A 22,752-nucleotide genomic window follows, 5' to 3' on the forward strand; every position below is an offset into this window, starting at 1 on the left:
TCTTTTAATTTTTTGGAGGGTGGGGGTAAATAAACTTAACGGCGGTGGGGTGTAAAAGGAGGTGAGACCAATTGATTTTACTGTTCGTAATGTACTTATAAGGAGCCTCCGTTCCTCATTCGGCAGCGCGCCGGCCTCTCAGAGCTGGGTTCCGTGTTTCAAATCCCGGTCACTCCATGTGACATTCGTGCTGGACAAAATGGAGGCGGGACAGGTTTTTCTCCGGATACTCCGGCTTTCCCTGTCATCATTCATTCCAGCAACACTGTCCAATATTTCATTTCATTTGTCACTCATCGATCATTGCCCCAGAGGGGAGCTTCGGCAGCCGGCACAATTCCTATTGTCGCCGCTAGATGGGGCTTTATTCATTCCATCACTGATCCTGTCGAATGATAGGAAACAGGCTGTAGACTTGCGATGTACTTATTCTGATCATAAACCGATCATTTTTAATCTTTCCTGGGTTCTTTTTCAACAGCCATATTTTCCTTCGGAGAACGTTCTTAGATTAGAGTAGATTCTCCTGGCATATAAATAAAAATTTAAACACATTTGAAATAAACGATAGGAATGAGATTGGCCGTCAAATTGTTCACCTCTATAATAAGGTCAATAATACACGGAGGTATGTCATTCGTATCGCCAGAAATTCCGCACACTTGCCTACGCGCAACAATGGTGCTGGTCACATTGTTAGCAATGACAATGGCAGCAGATGTATTTTACCGCCAAGTAGCGGTCTTGCATATTGCTGTGGGGTCCAGAACATCAATAATAATAATAATAGTAATAATAATAATAATAATAATAATAATAATAATAATAATAATAATAATAATAATAATAATAATAATAATAATACCTAAATTCAATCAATTTCAACCACCCTAATAATAATAATAATAATAATAATAATAATAATAATAGTAATAATAATAATAATCATAATAATAATAATAATAATAATAATAATAATAATAATAATAATAATAATAATAATAATAATAATAATAATATCCTGGACCGTCGTCAACATGTGCGGACCGTGCTGGAAACGGGTCCTGGACGGGTAATGACTACGATTGCAGTCCGGCCGCCGGTTTAGTACCGCCAAGGCACCTAAGAGGACACCACGCCGGATCTCCTCAAGGATTTGATCCACATTAAAAATGCTTATAGGAAAGCATGGCTATGATTTAGGAACCCAACTGACCGGGTGGAATACCTGGACCTAGCCCGGGAAATACGAAATCGATTGCTGGAAAGAAAGATTGAAAAATGGGAGGAACGTTGCCGTAATCTCTCAGTAAACGAGTCAGATCACGAATATCGGCGGGTTGTATATAAAACGATAAGCATTCAATTATAAATTTCAGTGTATTACCGTAGCGAAGCACGGGTATCTTGCTAGTATTATATAAATATGGAATACGTTTATACTATTGTGTGTTTAGCAAAATTACTTGCAACCTTCATACTGTGGTGCAGACACTTGTGAATGAGGTGAAGCAGGATAACCAGGCGAACAACACGTATCCAAAATCATGGAGAGGCGCGTTGCACGGGAGCAATGTGTCTATGGCGGTGATGTCTTCTAGGAAGGACAGGCACTGTGGTGTAATTTTGATCAAAGATCGGACACTTTGTCTGAAATAGTGATACACCGGGGAGTCCCGCACACAAGTGTCAACCAGTTTCGGTTCCAGTTCCTCTGAACCATCACCACCAGAGTGAAACGAAAAAATATAAACGAACTGTTTTCTGTAAAAACAATGCAGGGTATGAATGACAGTGTCAAGACTGCAAAGAAAATCGTTCCAGCAACTGCTCGAAAATTCAAGACATCACCAGGAAAAGTGAAAAATAGTGAAGGCTTTTGAGAGAGTTAGGAGGTTAGAACACAGAAATGTTGGAATTCGTGAGCATCTGGACATAAAATTCCGGAATATGCGTAACAATAGCACACACAACCACTACTGGAATTTAAAGAAATGGGCGAAACGAGAAGCTATCTTCCTGGACACACCCAATTTTAAAGCCAGCAAATATTCCCTACGCCTATTCAAACGCCGGTATAAGATGGCATCACTCTAGATCACAGGGTTAGTTTCTGAATAGGATTTTAGATAGATAGATAGATAGATAGATTTATCATCAACAGGTTATATGTCCAATTATAGATGATTCGATAAAATAATATATACAAAAAATACATCTTAAATTTATAAAACTATTTTCCTAAAATAATAACCAAGTTTAAACTAAGCCTACACAAGGATGTAAATGTACATGCAAAAGTCATACCACCTAAAACCGCTAAGTACCTCGTACTGTTAGTTTCTAGACGTGTATTTACATCGCCAGTACAAACTGTGTGCGCGTAACATGGAAGAGTACTTAAGTCATGGTCTTTATTACTATTTGCTTTACCGACACAGACAGGTCTTATGGCGACGATGGTATAGGAAATGACTAAGACTGGGAAGGAAGCAACCGTTAAACTACAGCGAAGGCATTTGCCTGGTGTGGAAATGGGAAAACCTCTACCTTTCGAACGCAATCTGACAGCTATGTGAAACAAACCGCGTATCCAGCTCGCTCACTTTGCATCATGATGAGCAGAATACCGTTAATGGCGGAACCTTCATTTTAAGTTGAATTATTTCATACACAATCAATTTAGTGCACCACAGTACCAGCCTGTGCTTCGCTATACGTGGAAAGCGCCGGGATACGTGTCAATGGACACCCTCTTCCGTCCCGTAATATGCTGGGCATCAAATTTGCCGTTTTTGACGCATGCAGCATTCCTGACTGTGATTCCAGTGCCACCTTTACTTGCTTATGGTGTGAGATGCAAGTCCGCCTATGTGGTGTAGTGGTTAGTGTAATTAGCTGCCACCCCCCGGAGGTCCGGGTTCGATTCCCGGCTCTGTCACGAAATTTGAAAAGTGGTACGAGGGCTGGAACGGGGTCTAGTCAGCCTCGGTAGGTTAACTGAGTAGAGGTGGGTTCGATTCCCACCTCAGCCTCCCTGGAAGTGGTTTTCCGTGGTTTCCTACTTCTCCTCCAGGCAAATGCCGAGATGGTACCTAACTTAAGCCACGACCGCTTTCTTCCCTCTGTCTTGTCTAACACTTCCAATCTTCCCATCGCCCCGCAAGGCCCCTGTTCAGCATAGCAGGTGAGGCCGCCTGGGTGAGGTACTGGTCATCCTTCCCCGTTGTATCCCCCGACCCAGAGTCTGAAGCTCCAGGACACTGCCCTTGAGGCGGTAGAGGTAAGAACCCTCGCTGAGTCTGAGGGAGAAACCGACCCTGGAGGGTAAGCAGATAAAGAAGAAGAAGTGAGATGCAATTTTGTTTGCAGCACTGCCTTCTCACACCAACAGTTGTGTGTATATGACATTTAAAAATTTTAAATGCATATAATCTCAGCGCAGGTACAGCGTGTTTGGCATGTTACGACTGTGACATTACAGTCGTGCACACTAATTTGATTCATCTTTTATTAGAGGTTGTAGGTGCTACCAATATAATGCACTTCAAACCACTTACTTTGGTCCTTTGTTTGTTCATCCCAGGAGGTTTCGCGACGATTGTCATCGGGAGGTCCGAAAGCTTCCCTTGTAAGTTGAGGAATGGTTAACCCCAATAATACAATTTGTAACACGTCAGCAACTGGACTGCCCTAGCAAATTTCAAATCTATCTGCAAAATAAAACCCTGGGCACAATGTTTAATAGGCAGTGGTCTAAGATATAATATCTATGGTGACTACTTGACAAGTGATGGACACTTAATCTTTTTTAATTTCCCGTAGCAACAACTGGTCACTTCATAAACACGATAAACGAAATTAATTCGTTAAAACCTTCAACCTCTCTCAAAACTAAGCACATATCCATGATTCAAGCCTGCAGTACTTAAACGAAAGATCCATTTTTTACATAAAGTAATTAAAGTTTTGTATTAAGACGTCCAATACAGTATCAACGAGTTCCTTATGTTGTTTGTTGACTGACAAAGGATGAGGTAAGTAGGCTGTTACAATAGTGTATTTCAAAACTAATAACTGGATGTAAGTAGAACACATTTTACATACGTCTGTTTCAGGTCAGCTTCTTGAGGGCAAACAGTTCCCCTCACGTTTGTATCTCCCTGCTATGCATCAATGTACGCACATTACAGCAGTGATATGAGCCTAGGGAGCGTCTAATCGCCGCATTGCCCACATAGGGGTGGAGAATGGAGATGAAATGGGAAGCACTGAATCACTCGATAACAACTCTGGCCAGCAACCTCCAGCCAAGTGATATTACAACTATCCCTGACAGAACACAACTTGGTATCCAGGCCCCGATTTACAAATGGGCGGACTGGGCATTTGCCCAGGGCGCCAGTTTTTTAGAAGCGGCGGCCGGCGGATCGAGTAATTATCGCCTGCGTGAATTCATCATCATCATCATCATCATCTGTTTACCCTCCAGGTTCGACTTTTCCCTCGGACTCAGCGAGGGATCCCACCTCTACCGTCTCAAGGGCAGTGTCCTGGAGCTGCAGTCTCTTGGTCGGAGGATACAACTGGGGAGAATGACCAGTACCTCGCCCAGGCGGCCTCACCTGCTATGCTGAACAGGGGCCTTGTGGAGGGATGGGGAGATTGGAAGGGATAGACAAGGAAGAGGGAAGGAAGCGGCCGTGGCCATAGGTTAGGTACCATCCCGGCATTCGCCTGGAGGAGAAGTGGGAAACCACGGAAAACCACTTCGAGGATGGCTGAGGTGGGAATCGAACCCACCTCTACTCAGTTGACCTCCCGAGGCTGAGTGGACCCCGTTCCAGCCCTCGTACCACTTTTCAATTTTTCGTGGCAGAGCCGGGAATCGAACCCGGACTTCCGGGGGTGGCAGCTAATCACGCTAACCACTACACCACAGAGGCGGACGCCTGCGTGAATTACGTCTTAAATTCATAACAGTCAAATTGCTTTTACATTCCACAAATTATTCCAATTATTTTATTAGCCTATATAATACACTTTAAACTATTCTAACTTTAAAACCTGAATTAACCTATATATTTAAATTTTATGAAGAAAATGTGTCTTATTTCTAAAATTATTTACTTACATGCAAACTATCAAACTGAACCAACGACTTTTTAATTAAAAATAAAAACAGCCTCGTTCTTATTTGGCTGTTATCTTTGTTTGGCTTGATAAGTTTAATTATGAGAATTAACTGTGGTTGCATAATGTGCTGTTTTAAAACTTGTAATATTGAAAACTGTAATATTTAATTTGTAAACATTTATTTTCTAGAGGAATAGGAAAACAAGCAGAGGGGCGGGCGGCTAAATATTGTTTGCCCAGGGCGCTAACTACTTGAAGTCGGGGCCTGTTGGTATCAGCAATTTGGAACTATCCCTGCAAAATCCCAACATTTCAGTGAAGTTTTCAGGAACAAATTTAAGCACTGTTTGGTTTGTTAATTTTATGTGTAAAGTATATTTTTTCACTGTTTTCTTCCTACGTGCTGTGAGCTTGCATTCGGTAGACAGTGGATTCGAATCTCACCGTCGGCAGCCCTGAAGATGTTTTTCCATGGTTTCCCATTTTCACACCAGGAAGATGTTCGTGCTGTAGCTTAATTAAGGCCACGGCCACTTCCTTATTAATCCTAGCAATTCCCCGACCTTGTGTCGCCGAAAACCTTCAGTGTGTTAGTGCTACGTTACACCGCTAGCAAACAGAAATTGCTAACCGCTATTAGTTATTAGCTCGTTTTAATGGCACAATGGAAAATCTTTCTACGGCGGAATATTATATTCCACGAATGCTCCCATATACCTCGTCGAGATTACAAATATTCCATTAAATATACATGAAATTCGACTCAATAAACTGAGAAATATGCAGAACCGAACGAGATAGGAAAGCAGTTTGGGTGACGCAGCTGTGAGCTTGCATTATGGAAATAGCGGGTTCAAACCCACTGCCACTAGGCCTGAAGAGAATTTTCCCTGTTTCCCATTTTCACACCAGGTAAATGCTGAGTCTGTACCTTAAGGGGAGTCCCTACTGAGTATATAAGCCAAAATGGTCCAAGAACAAAAACTGAGGTGTTTGCCCTAACAGTTACCCCATTCTTGGGGCACATGGCGATATCATTCTTTTTCGTGTGCGGCCATTTCTAAATGTCCCACTGAGGTATTTACAAATCCCTTCGAAAGGCCACGCCCACTTTCTTAATGGATACCTTCGGAATTTCACTGTATTTCACATTTCCCCTCTTGAATTTCCAGCAACCCTGGCGTATTGGTCTGTGTTGTTATCTGTGGACAGATTCCTTAGTTATTTCCCGTTCATCGATGACAAATCATGTCGAGAAAAAAATCCCAGCGCACGTGCCTTGCATTCTTGTTTACATTTACTAAGGAATATTTCAATCCTCAAAGTTCAGCTTTGGTTCAAGTGTTATATTTACCAAAAATTCTTAACTGCAATTAATAACGTAACACTTGTATATGATGTGGCTTGCCATAATGGAATATACAACCAAATTCAGTGAAACTATTATAATCTTTCAGCATTCAAACATTCATTACCGGTACTGTTAAGGGTAAGTTCAATAGGTATATATTATATTAGGGCTTAATAAGTAGAGTAATATATTAAAAACCGTTGCTGAGGAGAATAAAAGGGCCAAGAAAATGTAAATACATGTGCTGGGAATTTCTAATGCAGTTACTGTATTTTTCCGCAAAATTAGCTTCTTCTCAAAACTTTATTTTTGAGCATTCACAATGTTGTAAGTGCAACAGTTTTATACCTTATTGTCTTAAACCTTGGCATGCCTATACTACCATATTAGACGCATAAACGTTGGTGTCCATTTAAACAAAAAATAACTATAACTGGCAGAGATATCCTGATTCAAATAAGAAAATTTGAAAATTACTAGAAAGAATTGCAAATGTGTGAGAAAAAGTACTCTAATTACATCAATAATGACATGTTTCAAATAATAATACCAATAATTATTCACATACCCCTATGAACAATAATAAAATGTTTCAAAGTAAAAACTCAAAATTGGTATGCAAGGGGTGTTTTGAAATTATTCAAATCTTTTTATAAAATGTGTTATACATCTGAAACTATGTTACAAAACTGTTCCAAAATGTAGAATATTCTTAATTTTGGCCACATACATAAACTCACAAAATATGGTGAATATCGGATCAATATTCCATGACTTAAAAAACTGACGGTAAGCAGCCAGCACTGTGTGATGGGCAACTTCACTAAGATATTCTTGTGCCCGTCCAAACTTCCCTTCGTTGCTCCGGTTCGCTTTCAGTCGTCGAGTCACGATACTTACCTCGCATGGGTGTGCTAATGATTCTGAAGGATGGGGAAGTTGGAAGCGATATTTCCTCTTTCTTTATTCAAAAATATCAACTAATGTCGAACTGAAATTTAAGTAAATATGACTAAGAATATCTTGTTAAAATCATTGATATGCTTGAAATAGGATCTTTTCCTTAAAAAACCGTATATTCAATATAAACATTAAGATACAATGTGTTACAACACGAAGAAATCAAATCATGGTAATCTATCATATTATAAAGAATGTTATCCTCCAATATGTTGATATTGGTTCAATTTAAAAATAATAAAAGTTAGTAGTCTGTGAAAACGTCTATCTAGTTCCGAAATTATGATAAATGCCAATAATTCATTTAAATGATTCAGAGATTGGATTTTTAAAATAAAAGATTTGGATTAAATATTCTCAAAATATAAGTGCCAAAAACATGACGGGTGTTATGATTTATGTATATATTAATTCACTCAGAAGTCATGAGAAAAGACAATCAGTTCTTCCCTTGGATATAATATAGCTTAAATGTGGTTGTTCCCCTAATTCTGATTCACTCCGCTCTAGAAAGAAAACGAAAACAATAATTATCCTATTATTCAACATTTAAAATATAACAGCAACTTGAAAAATATACCACCTCCTACCATGACAACGTTGGTTACCTAAAACGACTTGGGATGCAAGTAAGAAAGACCTCAACATTAATTCCACATGCATGAAGTCAATAACTACTCAGAAACTGCGAAATAAAAACACAAATCTCTCACCCAATGATGAATTGCCTGTAAAAGATCAGGGTAATAGAGTTGAAGTAAATAAGCAGGCGAACTGGCCGTGCGGTTAGGAGCGCGCAGCTGTGAGCTCGCATCCGGGAGATAGTGGGTTCGAACCCCACTGTCGGCAGCCCTGAAAACGGTTTTCCGTTGTTTCCAATTTTCACACCAGGCAAATGCTGCGGCTGTACCTTAATTAAGGCCACGGCCACTTCCTTAAAATTCCTAGGCCTTTCCTGACCCATCGTAGCCATAAGACCTATCTGCGTCGGTGCGACATAAAGGAACTAGCAAAAATATGTTAAAGTATATATATGAATTTCACTTTCCTAATATCTGAGTTCACCTAATTATTCAGTGTATTTCTATGTGTGGATAATCAGTATGGATTCTCATTCAACGCACATGTTTTGAAAGTATTTATCAGTCAGTTATCATTTAGTTACTCCAATATTTATTAAGAACCAGCAAGATCTCCATTTATGGATCTTCCTACCAAGAAAATTTCATGAGGACTTTCTATGCTCATTACACTGCCATCGACTATTGTAACTCACTTGCGATGTGACAGAAAAAATGTATTTTGCTCTTTCAATTATCTTCATAATTCATCTCTTATTCACTCACAGTATAAAGACTAGTTCCTATATAAATAAGAAATGAATCTTTTTTTACAATTGGCTTTACGTCGCACCGACACAGATAGGTCTTTTGGCGACGATGGGATAGAAAAGTTCTAGGAGTGGGAAGGAAGCGACCGTGGTCTTAATTAAGGTCCAGCCCCAGCATTTGCCTGGTGTGAAAATGGGGAACCACGGAAAACCATCTTCAGGGCTACCGACAGTGAGATCCGAGTCCACTATCTCCCGGATACAAGGTCACAACTGCGCGGCCCTAACCGCACGGCCAAATCGCCCGGTAAAATGCATCGTCAATACACAACATGTCACATTCACTTTCATTACGAAGGCTATCTTTGCATACCTGACAACCATAAACTTCCATATGATTCTTCACTTCCATAAAATATCACATTTCCTACATCACATATGAATAGTTACGACGACTCCAACTTAATATCCTCAACTTTACCTCCCTGGTTCTCAAACCTATCATTATTTTTGAATATGTTACAGTTAGAAGACACTAAGCTATTTGGCACGACTTTAGGTAATTCCACTACCAAAGAATATCTTCTTGATATAACACCATAATATCAGTAATATATCAACGTTTAAATGACTGTCTCTCCTTCATTTAATGTTATCATCATATAGGCCTATTAGAGATTGAAATTATGTAGATATTTCATAATTTGCTTTATAAGAATGAATTCAATTTCATGAAGACCAAAACATTATATTCTTTTCTGAATTATTTTAAAGATCCTGAGTTTCAAGTTACTGATATTATAAAGCTTTTAAATATAATCAATATATTCAATATAATCAATAACATTCTTAAATTAAACTTGCAGAGGAAGAAAAATTACATCAGGAAAAATTAAGTGCTGCTTGAAATAAATATATGGGCATATATCTAGACAACAGTAACATTTCAACGTATCTGTAATTTGACGTTTTAGAGCCAATTCAACGTCCTTGATAGGATACATCCTTGAGGTGCTGTTAGGTTATCCCTATACTCATCCTGGATTTTATCTCGCATTTATCCTGGATCCACCGTCAAGTATTGGCCCATCTTCCTAGGCCTCGGATCCTCTTAAATGTTGTCCCATTCTGTTAGTAGGGTGCTCCTGGCTGATAATATACAAAAACATACCTTTAGTACTTGTGAATTCAAATAGGTCGTGTTAACAAGGTAATTCGTATCTATCACAATGACATTCTCGCAGTTCTAGATGAATACATATTGGCATTCATTTAATATTACTACGATTCCCTAAACGCACTTTCAATCACCATAAATGGAATTGTATATCACGTTTGATAATATATTGTTTATTTCTCGCTGTCATTCACGTCACGCTTTAATATAACCTTCTTTCCTTCCGACTTACATGCCAACAAACCAATCTCGGGCAAGACTTAGAGTATTACTCTTTTAAGGCTTGATTTCCTAGCTTCCGTTTTATATTTCATTCCAATATGTCCGACTTTATACAATGCGAAGGAACGAACATCTCCCTTTTTCTTCCTTGTGAGAAGATATAACAATTTTAATTGGTATGGAAGTCAACACTGCATGACTCAAAACCGCATTTACTTCAGTAATTACACATATCTGAACCTTTCAACTGCAATACTGAAAACCTTTACATGGTTATTTATTGCAATCATATTATTATCATTTTAATTCCACCTTCCGCTGAATTAATTATTGAAATATGTTATAAATTGACCAAAATTTAATCAGTCAATCAATTAGACCCATTTATTCACACATATCAGCTATATATTGGAATGTCCATAACTCATCTATTCTACTGGGTTTGGGAGTATTTCGATCAAGTTAGATTTTTATAATGAAACATCTCACATGATCCCAATTATCCATGTCATTAGCAACCTGTATAGTTAGAAAGGCACACTTCTAACCTGCAATAATTCATTTCTCCAAACCAGTTTCTTTTATTTTAGCATATAAGAACTCAGTAACAGCGTTTCTTTCGTCTTATACTACTGGAGCAGGTTCGATTTGGGAAATATAACCTGTTTCTTTCCGTGCTAGCACTCTGCTTGCCACCTTAACTAAGTTCATGGTCGCTTCCTTCACAGTCCTAGTCCTGTCCTATCTCATCATCGCCGGAAGAACTGTCTGTGTCGGTGCGATGTAAAACAAAAAGCAAAACTTAGCTAGGAAAATTTTCGGAGATAGAGACAAGGTTGCAAAACCCTTACCAATTTACACACTCCAGTACTATGTATATTTACTGTATATCAATGTTTAGTATTTCCGGCACCTTGACTGAATAGTCAGTATATTAGCTTTCGCTTCAAAGGGCCTCGCGTTCAATTCCCGGCAGGATCGGGGATTTGAATCCCTTAGATCGGGGACTGAGTGTTTGTACTGTCCCCAACATCTCTGCAACACACAGACGGCTACTTTCGACCACAATAGCACGCAGTTTCCCATGTATTGCAGATGCCGCCCAGCCTTGTCGGAGGCTCTTCGTTACCATGCTAGCAATAGACACACGAAATTATCACTTCTTATTCATGCTAGCCTTTCCCAATTGCTTTGGGCCAGCACTATGTGTTAATTAAATCGGATTTTACGGCCGCATGCCCTACCTGACACGAAGCTTCTTAAGACGAATGTATCCAGTATTGTGTGTTAACGTAGACTTACGCTACTCGACAACCGGTACGTGGAAAATAATATTTGAAGACGCTTTTAGTGTTTGGATAGAAGGCGTATATCGCCCAGAGTATTTAACTTACGACTATGTTTAATGTCGCAATTGACAGACAAAGGGCACTAGGGAAATTTTGCAATACTCAAAAACGGTTGGCTGGACACCCCTGTTATAGTGAGGGATGAAAAGAGGGGTGAAAGCCGGTCTAGACGACAGCAAGGCGTGACCTTCACACCACTTGTTACCAAGCAGTGGGATTGAAGGCAAGTTAAGATGTCAGTGTAGTCTAAAGGAGAATATCGCGCAGTTATCCACTATAATTTTGCTCGTGGATTAACTGTTGACCAGTGCTTGGAGGAAATGACTCCTGTGCTGGGGAAAGACTGTCCACATCGGACAACAATTTTCCGCTGGTACAAAGAGTTCCAGAGGGGAAATTTCGGGGTTGAAGACGATCCTCGTTCTGGGCGACCGTCTGAACCACTCACTGAGGAAAACATTGAAGCTGTGAGGACAATGTTTCGGCAAGAGAAGTGACTGACATATCGGCAGGTAGAAGAGACCCTCTACATCTCTGCGCCAGCTATTCATTCAATTCTACACGACCATCTCCATGTTAGGAAGGTTTGTTCACTTTGGGTGCCCCATTCACTTTCAGAAGAACAAAGGGCACATCGAGTGAAATGGTGCCGAAAAATGCTAAAACAGTTTGAAAAGGGGACTTCGCGTAACGTCAATAGCATCGTTACAGGTGACGAAACTTGGCTTTATTATTACTATGTCCCAACAAAATCCTAGAATAAGGTGTGGCTGTTTGAAGATGAGGGTACTCCTGCGACTGTGCGAAAGTCAAGGTCAGTGAAGAAAAGGATGATTGCAGTATTCTTCACTAAACGGGGCATCCTGACTAGGGTTGTGCTAGAAACACAAAGGACGGTTACTGCGAAGTGGTAAAGTGAGACTTGTCTGCCTCAGGTCATCCAGGCTCTCAAGCAGCTCCGTCCAAGGTCACGGCTCAACACTTGGCTCTTGCATCACGACAATACTCCAGCACATCGTGCTAATGTAACAATGGATTTTCTTGCCAGATCAGGGTTGACAGTGCTTGATCACCCTCCATACAGTCCTGATCTTGCCCCATGTGACTTCGCATTCTTCCCAGAAGTGAAGATGAAGCTAAAAGGGCTTAGTTTTGCATCCGACGAGCAGCTTCTGGCAGCATGGGATCAAGAGTATGAAGATGAAACCGAAGAAAAGTGGCAGAGTTTGTTCAGTGACTGGTTTCGACGTATGGAGAAGTGCATTGAGTGTAGTGGAAATTATTTTGAAAAAGTCTAAAGCCTTCACTCACATCGCAAAACTTTCCCTAGTGCCCTTTTAGAACCCGTATATCGCCGAGTGTATTTGACTTACAACTATGTTTAATGTCGCAGTTGACAGATAACAGAGGAGAATACGTGTTGCAAAAAACATGAAAATCTGAAACGTAGTTTTCATGAAATAGCGCTTCAAAATAAGGCCATTTTTTTGCTAAATATGTGATGTCACACGCATACTCTGTTATAAGATGGCGCTATGTTGACTCGCGCTCTCAATTGGAGGTTAGCTGTCATTGTGAATACATCGTGGCCATTTGTATAGAATAAAAAATTTAATAATGGAAAAGATATTACTTCTTATAAGTAAGTGTAGGAAACCCTAAAAACCATGCGGCCGTTCCGCCCCTACCGCCAGTTATTTTTGTGCTGGTTGGTACTGTAATATGTTGTATGTAAATGAAGATGTGCGTTGAGACGAACACAAAAACCCAGCCCGCCAGCTATAGGAATTAACCAAACGCTGTTAAAATCCCCGGGCCGACTTGGAATCGAACCTGGGGCTCTCTAAACCGAAGGCCAGTACGCTGACCAGTCAGCCAAGGAGTTGTACATGAAATTATTATTTCGCACTGACGCTAAATACCCCAGAAAACCTTGCCCCTCAGAGCTACGGATACCTATTCAACGAGAAGTTGGCCACGGTAAGTCACTCCATAAGCCACAATTGGGAATCCCCACCTTATAAATTAAGGACCAAAACCAAAACGTGGCTTATTATCAAGTTACTGTCATATATTAACAATGTTGACTGTTCTGCTTGTTCCAGAAATCTTGGCCCAGCTTGCCATGGATCGCTGTTACCAGCCGTCTACAGAGCCGCGCTAGCTCACTCTGCAGGTCAGCATCAGCGCCGTCAAGTGGCAGATCACTCTCAGGATGCAATACTCTACGTTACGGTAACATGTTTTACCATTTTTGTGGAATACCCTTTGTACTTCGGCAATTTTAAATTTTAAATTACATTTCGTTGCTGTTAATAATAAGCTTTTTATTTGAATACTCCCCATTTAGAGTTTAGTAAATTTCTGAACGAAAAATCGATCTGCGGGGTTGATGAATACGTCAGTAGAGTTTCTATCTATGCAAAATGTACATGAATAGAAATATTACATTGACACAGACATTTATCGATAATATTATCTCCTAAGAGATTTACGACCGCCTCCCACACGTTCAGATTGCTTCAAACCTAAATGAATCAAAAAGTTTGGGCCGAAGTGCTTGTCAAGCCATTGTTAAATATTCGATTCCCGGCAGTTGTTCCTTCATTTCTCGTAATTGTCCTTTCTTACGTGTTTCTAGCCCTAATAACTGTTCCTTCGTACGCTCTTCACTACCTGATAATTGTTCCTTCATTTCTGCTATCTGTTTTTCACTGTCCTTCACAGCTTGTTCTTTCATGTCCGTCAACTCTCCCTTCGTTCCTGACAATTATTCCTTCATACTTTACCACATGTCCTCTAACGTTAACGCCATCGCTATTTCTTCTATAGAGATACCAGTCCTTCTGGAGGAGCCTTGGTCAGTGTTTATGTAAATCACGGTGCCGTCCCACAAAGAAATATTCATTAATCCCTGCAGCCTCTACAATTAACGTTACCGCAAAGAAACAACAAGCACGGTCTGCAAACCAACCGTTTTGAAGATGCAATAAAAATCCTCCTCTTATGTTTCCGTAATATACAAAATGAAATCCGTAAAACAAAAACACGTAAATTGGGAAAATTAGCATGAATTAGCCCTTAGATATCAATTAATAAATTCGCCAGGTCTCTTCCTAACAATGGGCTGGAATCTTATTGTATAATGGCCAGTATATGCCAAGTATTACCCTCACTACTCTCGATTCGGGTTACGATGATCCGAACAACGTTCATACAGCCACGAACCGCTAATATCGACTGTAATTGTTACGGAGTTATCCGTGGAAGGCAGAGGTGAAAAGAAGGTGCGGGCTGGAATGGGTCTAACTACAAGTCCGAAAGATGAATTAAAATTTCTATAAAGGTTATATTTTCGAAACTAAACAATGGTGACAGAATTTTGAGCATACAACAAATAACAACAAGTTAAATCAGGTACACAATCAAGAAGTCCAAGATTAGATAAAAATTTAACCAGTTTCCACTAGGGGAAATAACAAAATCAGGTACCAGAGTAGTTTTACAAGGAAAGCCCGAGTTTCGGGTTCTTTACAAGTTCTGGGGTCCGAACCCCAATCTGACCATCTTTGAGCTTTAGCTCAACAATACCAAGTTACAGAATTACATTTCAAAGGGCAGAAAACCCCTTCATTACAGGGAGCGTTAGCTCCAAAGACACATATTGGGCCTCCTAGAGGCACATCTATCACCTCAGAAAGAGCTAACCCGCTCTCAATTTCTCACGCCTGTTAAAGGCACCAACAAACCTTCCTCTAAACTGCCTCTCAAGGCACAATTATAAAGACACGGGGGTATCTAGTACCCAACCTACGAGGCCTGAATAGCAAATTAAAGGTTAATTTAATGGCCCAAACACAAAGATGCATGGAGGCGAGTACTTGCACTCCTACACTAAAGCTTGTTAAAACCTATGTGGCGCTAGGCCGATAACACAGAGGCTAATCCCAAGCTAGCGAGGTGACTCGTATGAGGAAACTTTAACACATTAAGGAAGCGTAGAAACGGTTATGAAAACGTAGTCACCTCAATTTCAAAATGAAGGGGAGCTCGAGAGGGTAAAGCACTTTCTATCCCCAAATTACCGTTCAAGAAATTGTAGTTTTTACATAGAGTGAAAAGGGATTTACATTTTAAAGAGATGGGTTACATATTAAAGGTTTCGAGCCTTCCCCGAGAGTTAAACTGCTGAACTAGCAAGAAATAAAGATGTTAAGAGGCCATTACCTTGTTGAAGAACTGCTGCCTGAAGAACGAGGCGCTTCCTGCCCCCTGCTACATATTCACACACTGAGAAAGATGTTATACGAGTGGCCCCGAGACAAGAAAATCAGTATTTTTTATACCCTCGCGGAAAATTCGAGACCTTTCATGAATGATTACGACCCGCCCACAAGGTTTTATTGGATAACAGCAAAAACTTATACACAAGGCGATGAAGAAACACCTTATTGGTGGAAAATTAATTACAGAAATTCCTGACTGGCTACATTCAAAACAGGCGGAAAGAAAGTATTAATATTGCCAACCCACAAATGACAGAACAAAATCTAGTAAAGACAAAACTTATGAATGCAAAATTTCTTCAAGAAAGTTCATTTCTTCACACTAGAGTGCATAATCATAGTTTTTGGTAGAGACCTCTGTTAGAGAATGTCCACACTTCTTGATCAAAGAAAAACAAAAGCAAATCAAAAACACACAATGACATCTTCTGATAAACAGTAGAGTTAGTTCAGTTGTTAAAGTTCCGGGTTTCTCCAGTAGGGAGGTATTTTAAGGCGGAAAATTCAAATGTGCGGCGTAGAGGTGTACCAACCGGTACAGTAATAATTGTTATTTCCTACCAACTGAGACTGAGGTTATCTCAATTCACCCGATAATTAATCTATAACAATGGAACTATCGATCTTCGGCTCTGTTTGTGGTAATGATTTCTGACGGAAACCATACCTACTACCTCATTGATGGGAAACCATGTTATTGTTCCCGGCAAACCTGTAGGATGGACTTAATAGTTGACATTGCCTAATAATTATAAAAACCGAACATATCAATACCAAACTACTGGTTGCTCTGTTCAAAAATCCTCATTCACATCAAAGCTCACACAAACGATCAAACAGCCCCACGGTCGGGACGCCCAATTTATGTACCTTACTGGGTCTTTGATACATAAAAATAGGTGGTTCACAGTGTGAGAAGGCACATCATACCAAATTTATTCCGTCCTCTTATCACCTGGCTAGTTCAGCGGAAAGCCCGCGGACGTTCGTTGACTTGATCAAATAAACAACAAATCTTAAAGATATAATAGGACAGGAATCGCGGTTGTATGAGTGATTGAGGATTATAATTTCACAAACTAAACTTTAATAATTGGAAACATAACAATCGGATGAAAAGAACATTAATAATGCCATAAACCTATACAAAAATATACAAGTTCACATCAGTAGCCAAGAAGTGGCATCATGATCCATTAATCTACTCTGAGACCGTGGGAACATTATATAAGCCCTGCATTTTATATCTTGATAAGTTCGAACAGATTTTACACAGAAATTTTCGTAATTAAATGTCCTATTGCCAGAGATTAAGAACAGAAATTTTTCGCACATAAGGAAACTAAATTTAACATTATTCCCATAAATTCGGGATACCAATACACATGAATACAAATACAGGACTATCTGTTACCCGCAAAAGGCACTGAAGTAAAAATGATCCCGCGCTCATCGTCAAAGGACGAGTATGAACTCGCAAACTCTAGAAATCATACGTACTATACCTCTAACAAAACACAATCAAACGACAAACACAGAAAGTACCAAGACGCAGTAAAATAACACAGAACAAATCAAAAATACCGCCGCACCTGAGATAAAAATTATAATGAAATACACTCGTCATGCGGGCTTGGTGAATTAGGCGCCTTTCTTCCTGGAGCACCTTATCTGGGTGATGGTACTGACCCTCCCTGGCGAGAGGGGGAGTGCAAGGCCGTCTGTCTCTCGGGCACAAACAAACATCACGTCAGCTGACGTCTACCATAACACGGCTGAACTTCCGTCACAACTGGGATCTGTCACGTGGCTAGCAGACCCCACCTCCTGCACTCCACTGCGCTCTCAGCTGGGCAAAATTGTTATCCCTACAATACGGGGCACTCTACAGGCGCTCTTATTCTTTCAATAATGTAACAAAACATTATTCTGACATATGATTCAAGTTCCTCAAATTCATAATTAGGCTTATATGCCGGACGCTTTTCAGTCCATTCAAATCAAACGGAGTATTATCCGTGCATTTCATCTCTTTATACATCAGACCCCGGTTCATGCCACGTGCACAGTCATGAGAAAACTCGCAGGACTAATTTGGATAACCCTAGGCACATTAATATTGCATGCTGGCCCTATTCATGGGTTGCCCGGTACTCTCAGTTAAGGTCTCCCACTCGACGGTGCAAGTCATCTATGTCCTTTATACATTTTAAAGATCCTAGCTCCGCAAAACGTCTATACAAAATAGCCCAAAGAAATTACATAACATTATCAGACACTAAGTCAAACATAAACCCAACCTAACGCCCACATAACCATAAACAAATAAAAAATGATACATAGCTACTACACTTACTACACATGCAAAGTTCTGAGTAAAATAACTTGATTGCCATAAGCGCTTAATTAACTATTATTTACAAGGAAATATATACGAAGCTAACTGTCCCTATCTCATGGTAATAAAATATGTTCAAACTTATTTGTCATTGTGACCGCACGACCCCTCCATGCCTGAGTCATTAATGAGACTTAGCCCAGCATCACTCTGTCTTCATCCTAGGTCACTGGTTCTCGGTTCAGCTCCTGGGGTTGATTCATGGCGATGCCGTCTGCTTGACTGATGAGTGTTGGACGGTCTCGTGCTATTGGCAGCTCTTGTCATAGTTTCCGTACCGCACTAACTGCAATTAGTGACACATAGTTAAACGTCTGCTGGTGCACTCCGATCACTCCTATTCCTTTGTCTTTCACTTTAGGGCTGAAAATACAGTCTACATAGTCGAATGTTATTTAACAAAATTCTTAGCGCTTTACCACACACGACCTCTGAGTTAAAGTCCATTAATTGTTCCCTTCCTAGTTCGGGTACTAGCTATTTCTCCAGGTTACAATTATTAAATGTTTGACTTTACACCTTCTGAAACGGAGTCTTTGTGTAGTTTGCAAATTCACGATACAGCCTCCTACGCGGCAGACTTCCACAACGAGCAAGACTGAATAAACGAATGATCCCCTCTCCACTTAGCACGCACTATTTACTAGTCCATACAGAGACGCCACACCAGGGGACTCACCAAGATACACACTTCACGTATTTGTGCATAGAAGAGTTTGGTTCTCACGCTTATCCCGCGCAAGTCGTGTAACGGAAGGCATTGACTATTAATATCACAAATCAATTCATAACACTCAGAAAATTATGATAAGTTTTTCTGTGGTTTTAGTTCCGTCTATAAGCGGGGATATTATCCTCCGTTCATAACTTGCCAGACCTGCTTTCTGCCGCCTTTCTTTTTATCAGAGTGGCACATGTGGTTCCCCTAACAGCATACGAGTCGCTCCATCCTTAACATTCGATTTCCTTGCTCTCTCTCTCTCTCTCTCTCTCTCTCTCTCTCTCTCTCTCTCTCTCTCTCTCTCGCTCTCTCTCTCTCTCTCAGCGTAACACGCCCGTCCTGGCGTTCTCTGCCTTCCCCGCGCCCTCCGACACGTTGGGCGCCTATCTGAATTCGACTCCCCGATACCACATTTCTGATGCGTTGAATGTTAATTTTCTCTCACCATGAACGATATGGTTCAGTATATATAAAATGAACTTAAATTCCTGCACATCGGCTGTGGATACATACGAAGGCACTAAGCGTTTCACTAGGTTGAATGGCTCAGATAGTTGAGGCACTGGCCTTCTGACCCCAACTTGGCAGGTTCAATCCTAGCTCAGTCCGGTGGTAGTTGGAGGTGCTCATATACGTAAGCCTCGTGCCGGTAGATTTACTGGCACGTAAGAAAACTACTACGGGAGTACGGAACCTTGCATCTCCGAAAACCATAAAGACGTAAAGCAAATAAAATTATTACTAAGCCTTTCCAATTACAATTAACGTTTATTTTGCTTATTTAATATTCAGGACTTTTTGCTTTTGTTGGTGTGTGCATTTTGATTTCGATTCAGATCGGAACGGCTAGGCTCACTAATGTGATCTATACTCGTAGACCTTTACTCTGGAATCTCTGTGTATGTATATTCTAATGTATGAATTCAACCGCCGATAAAGGTAGGTAGGTGGATCAAAAGGCAGCGCGCTGTGTGTCGCAAACGTGGGCACAGCGGAGAAAGGGACAGACACTACCCACACGTCTGTTAGGTAGGTCGCTGTGGTGTCTCGTCTAGTATTGTGTGAGTAGCGGCCAAATGCAATGGCGCGTCAACTGGACGTTCACTCCAAATATGAGATGCGTGCGACAATCCGATTCCTATGCACCAAAACGAAGAATTGCACGGACATTCATCGTGAAATTAGTGCTGTGTATGGGGACCGGGCCATTTCCCGGCAAGGTATCGTAAAGTGGTGTCAGCAATTCGAAGCCGGACGCACGGATATCACTGACAACCATCGCGAAGGTAGGCCCGCAACGTCCAGGACCCGTGCAAAGGTCAACAGTGTGAATGCGATCATTATACAGAACCGGCACATCAAACTAAGAGAAATCGCGACGCAGCTGAACATGTCGTATGGCAGTGTGCTCGCCATTGTTCACGAGGACTTTGGATATCGTAAGCTGTGTCAAAGATGGGTCCCACGTCTTCTCACCGATGAGCACAAGGGACAACGTTTCCAATCCTCCCTGGCATTTTTGCAACGCTATGCCGCAGACGGCAACGGGTTTCTGCGACGAATCGTTACAGGCGACGAAACGTGAGTCCACCACTTCACCCTCGAAACGAAGCGAACATCAATGGAATGTATGCACCCCTCATTACCACAACGAAAGAAGGCCAAGGTTCAACCTTCAGCCGGTAAGGTTATGGCGACAGTGTTCTTTGACATGGAGGGTTTGCTGCACGTGGAATTCATGCCGGAAGGAACGACGATCAACGCGGCGTCGTATTGTCAAACGTTGCACCGGTTGCGTAAAGCGATCAAAGAGAAGAGCCGAGGGAAATTGAGCGCCGGTATGATTATGTTGCACAATAACGCAACACCTCACAAGGCCCGCCAAACGAGAGAACGTTTGCAGCGTTTCAAGTGGGAGGTCTAGCAACATCCACCCTACAGTCCCGACCTAGCGCCATGTGGCTTTCATCTGTTCGGTAAGCTCAAAACGGAGCTCGGCGTTCGACGTTTCCACACCGATGAAGAGGTGAAGGCCGCTGTCTCCGAATGGTTGCAGAACGCTGGAGGAACTTTCTATGCATCCGGCATCGACAAGTTGGTTGTGCGTTCGCAGAAATGTTTGGAGTCTCTTGGAAACTATGTGGAAAAGTGACGTTACAGTGTATGTCGTTATAGTCGTGTTGCCGTTGTATAGGTGGTGTAATAAATGGCCATAACTGGGAAGTGCAACTTATTTTCTGATCTGCCCTCGTATTTCCTTACTATTATATTTGTCCGCAGTGTTTATCGGTAATGTAGCCTTTATAAACCGGCATGGAAATACCGGTATTGGAGGTATTTTTCCTGTAATAGTAACGAGTTCCACAATTATGGTTACATGGGTACAACTAAATAGTTGTACCGGTATTCTATCCAAACCTAAATTATTCCGGTATTCAGTCTCTGATTTCAGGCACTCAAAAGTACGAGTAACTAGGGTGAAGTACACAGCCCTCAATCCATCACGTTTCCCCAATCAATCCCTTCCTCGCATGCCTTTTAACTCTTTCACTGAGGTTTATACGGAAGTCTAGCATAATGATTGTCCTAGCATCCTTTCCTTAATTCATAATACACTGACTGACAGAGCAAATGCAACACCAAGAAGGAGTGGTTCGAAAGGGATGAAAGTTGGGGAAAAAACAGAGACGGCACGGACGAATAATTGATGTTTATTTCAAACCGATATGCAGGTTACACAATGCGAACGGCATCGACTCAGTAGGATGTAGGACCACCGCGAGCGGCGATGCACGCAGAAACACGTCGAGGTACAGAGTCAATAAGAGTGCGGATGGTGTCCTGAGGGATGGTTCTCCATTCTCTGTCAACCATTTGCCACAGTTGGTCGTCCGTACGAGGCTGGGGCAGAGTTTGCAAACGGCGTCCAATGAGATCCCACACGTGTTCGATTGGTGAGAGATCCGGAGAGTACGCTGGCCACGGAAGCACCTGTACACCTCGTAGAGCCTGTTGGGAGATGCGAGCAGTGTGTGGGCGGGCATTATCCTGCTGAAACAGAGCATTGGGCAGCCCCTGAAGGTACGGGAGTGCCACCGGCCGCAGCACATGCTGCACGTAGCGGTGGGCATTTAACGTGCCTTGAATACGCACTAGAGGTGACGTGGAATCATACGCAATAGCGCCCCAAACCATGATGCCGCGTTGTCTAGCGGTAGGGCGCTCCACAGTTACTGCCGGATTTGACCTTTCTCCACGCCGACGCCACACTCGTCTGCGGTGACTATCACTGACAGAACAGAAGCGTGACTCATCGGAGAACACGACGTTCCGCCATTCCCTCATCCAAGTCGCTCTAGCCCGGCACCATGCCAGGCGTGCACGTCTATGCTGTGGAGTCAATGGTAGTCTTCTGAGAGGACGCCGGGAGTGCAGGCCTCCTTCAACCAATCGACGGGCAATTGTTCTGGTCGATATTGGAACAGCCAGGGTGTCTTGCACATGCTGAAGAATGGCGGTTGACGTGGCGTGCGGGGCTGCCACCGCTTGGCGGCGGATGCGCCGATCCTCGCGTGCTGACATTACTCGGGCTGCGCCTGGACCCCTCGCACGTGCCACATGTCCCTGCGCCAACCATCTTCGCCACAGGCGCTGCACCGTGGACACATCCCTATGGGTATCGGCTGCGATTTGACGAAGCGACCAACCTGCCCTTATCAGCCCGATCACCATACCCCTCGTAAAGTCGTCTGTCTGCTGGAAATGCCTCCGTTGACGGCGGCCTGGCATTTTTAGCTATACACGTGTCCTGTGGCACACGAC

At 41.7% G+C, this 22,752-nt stretch overlaps 1 protein-coding gene across 1 annotated transcript in view; it reads left to right on the forward strand.

Annotated features, from left to right (window-relative positions):
- LOC136862897 (uncharacterized) overlaps positions 1–22,752 on the forward strand; it is a 613,588-nt gene that overhangs the window by 417,557 nt on the left and 173,279 nt on the right. The window contains exon 2 of the mRNA XM_067139178.2: positions 13,631–13,760. Coding sequence (XP_066995279.1) covers positions 13,631–13,760 — 130 coding nt within the window. The remainder of the gene's footprint in view (positions 1–13,630; positions 13,761–22,752) is intronic.

Source organism: Anabrus simplex, chromosome 2, assembly GCF_040414725.1.
Source record: "Anabrus simplex isolate iqAnaSimp1 chromosome 2, ASM4041472v1, whole genome shotgun sequence".
Classification (NCBI taxonomy): domain Eukaryota; kingdom Metazoa; phylum Arthropoda; class Insecta; order Orthoptera; family Tettigoniidae; genus Anabrus; species Anabrus simplex.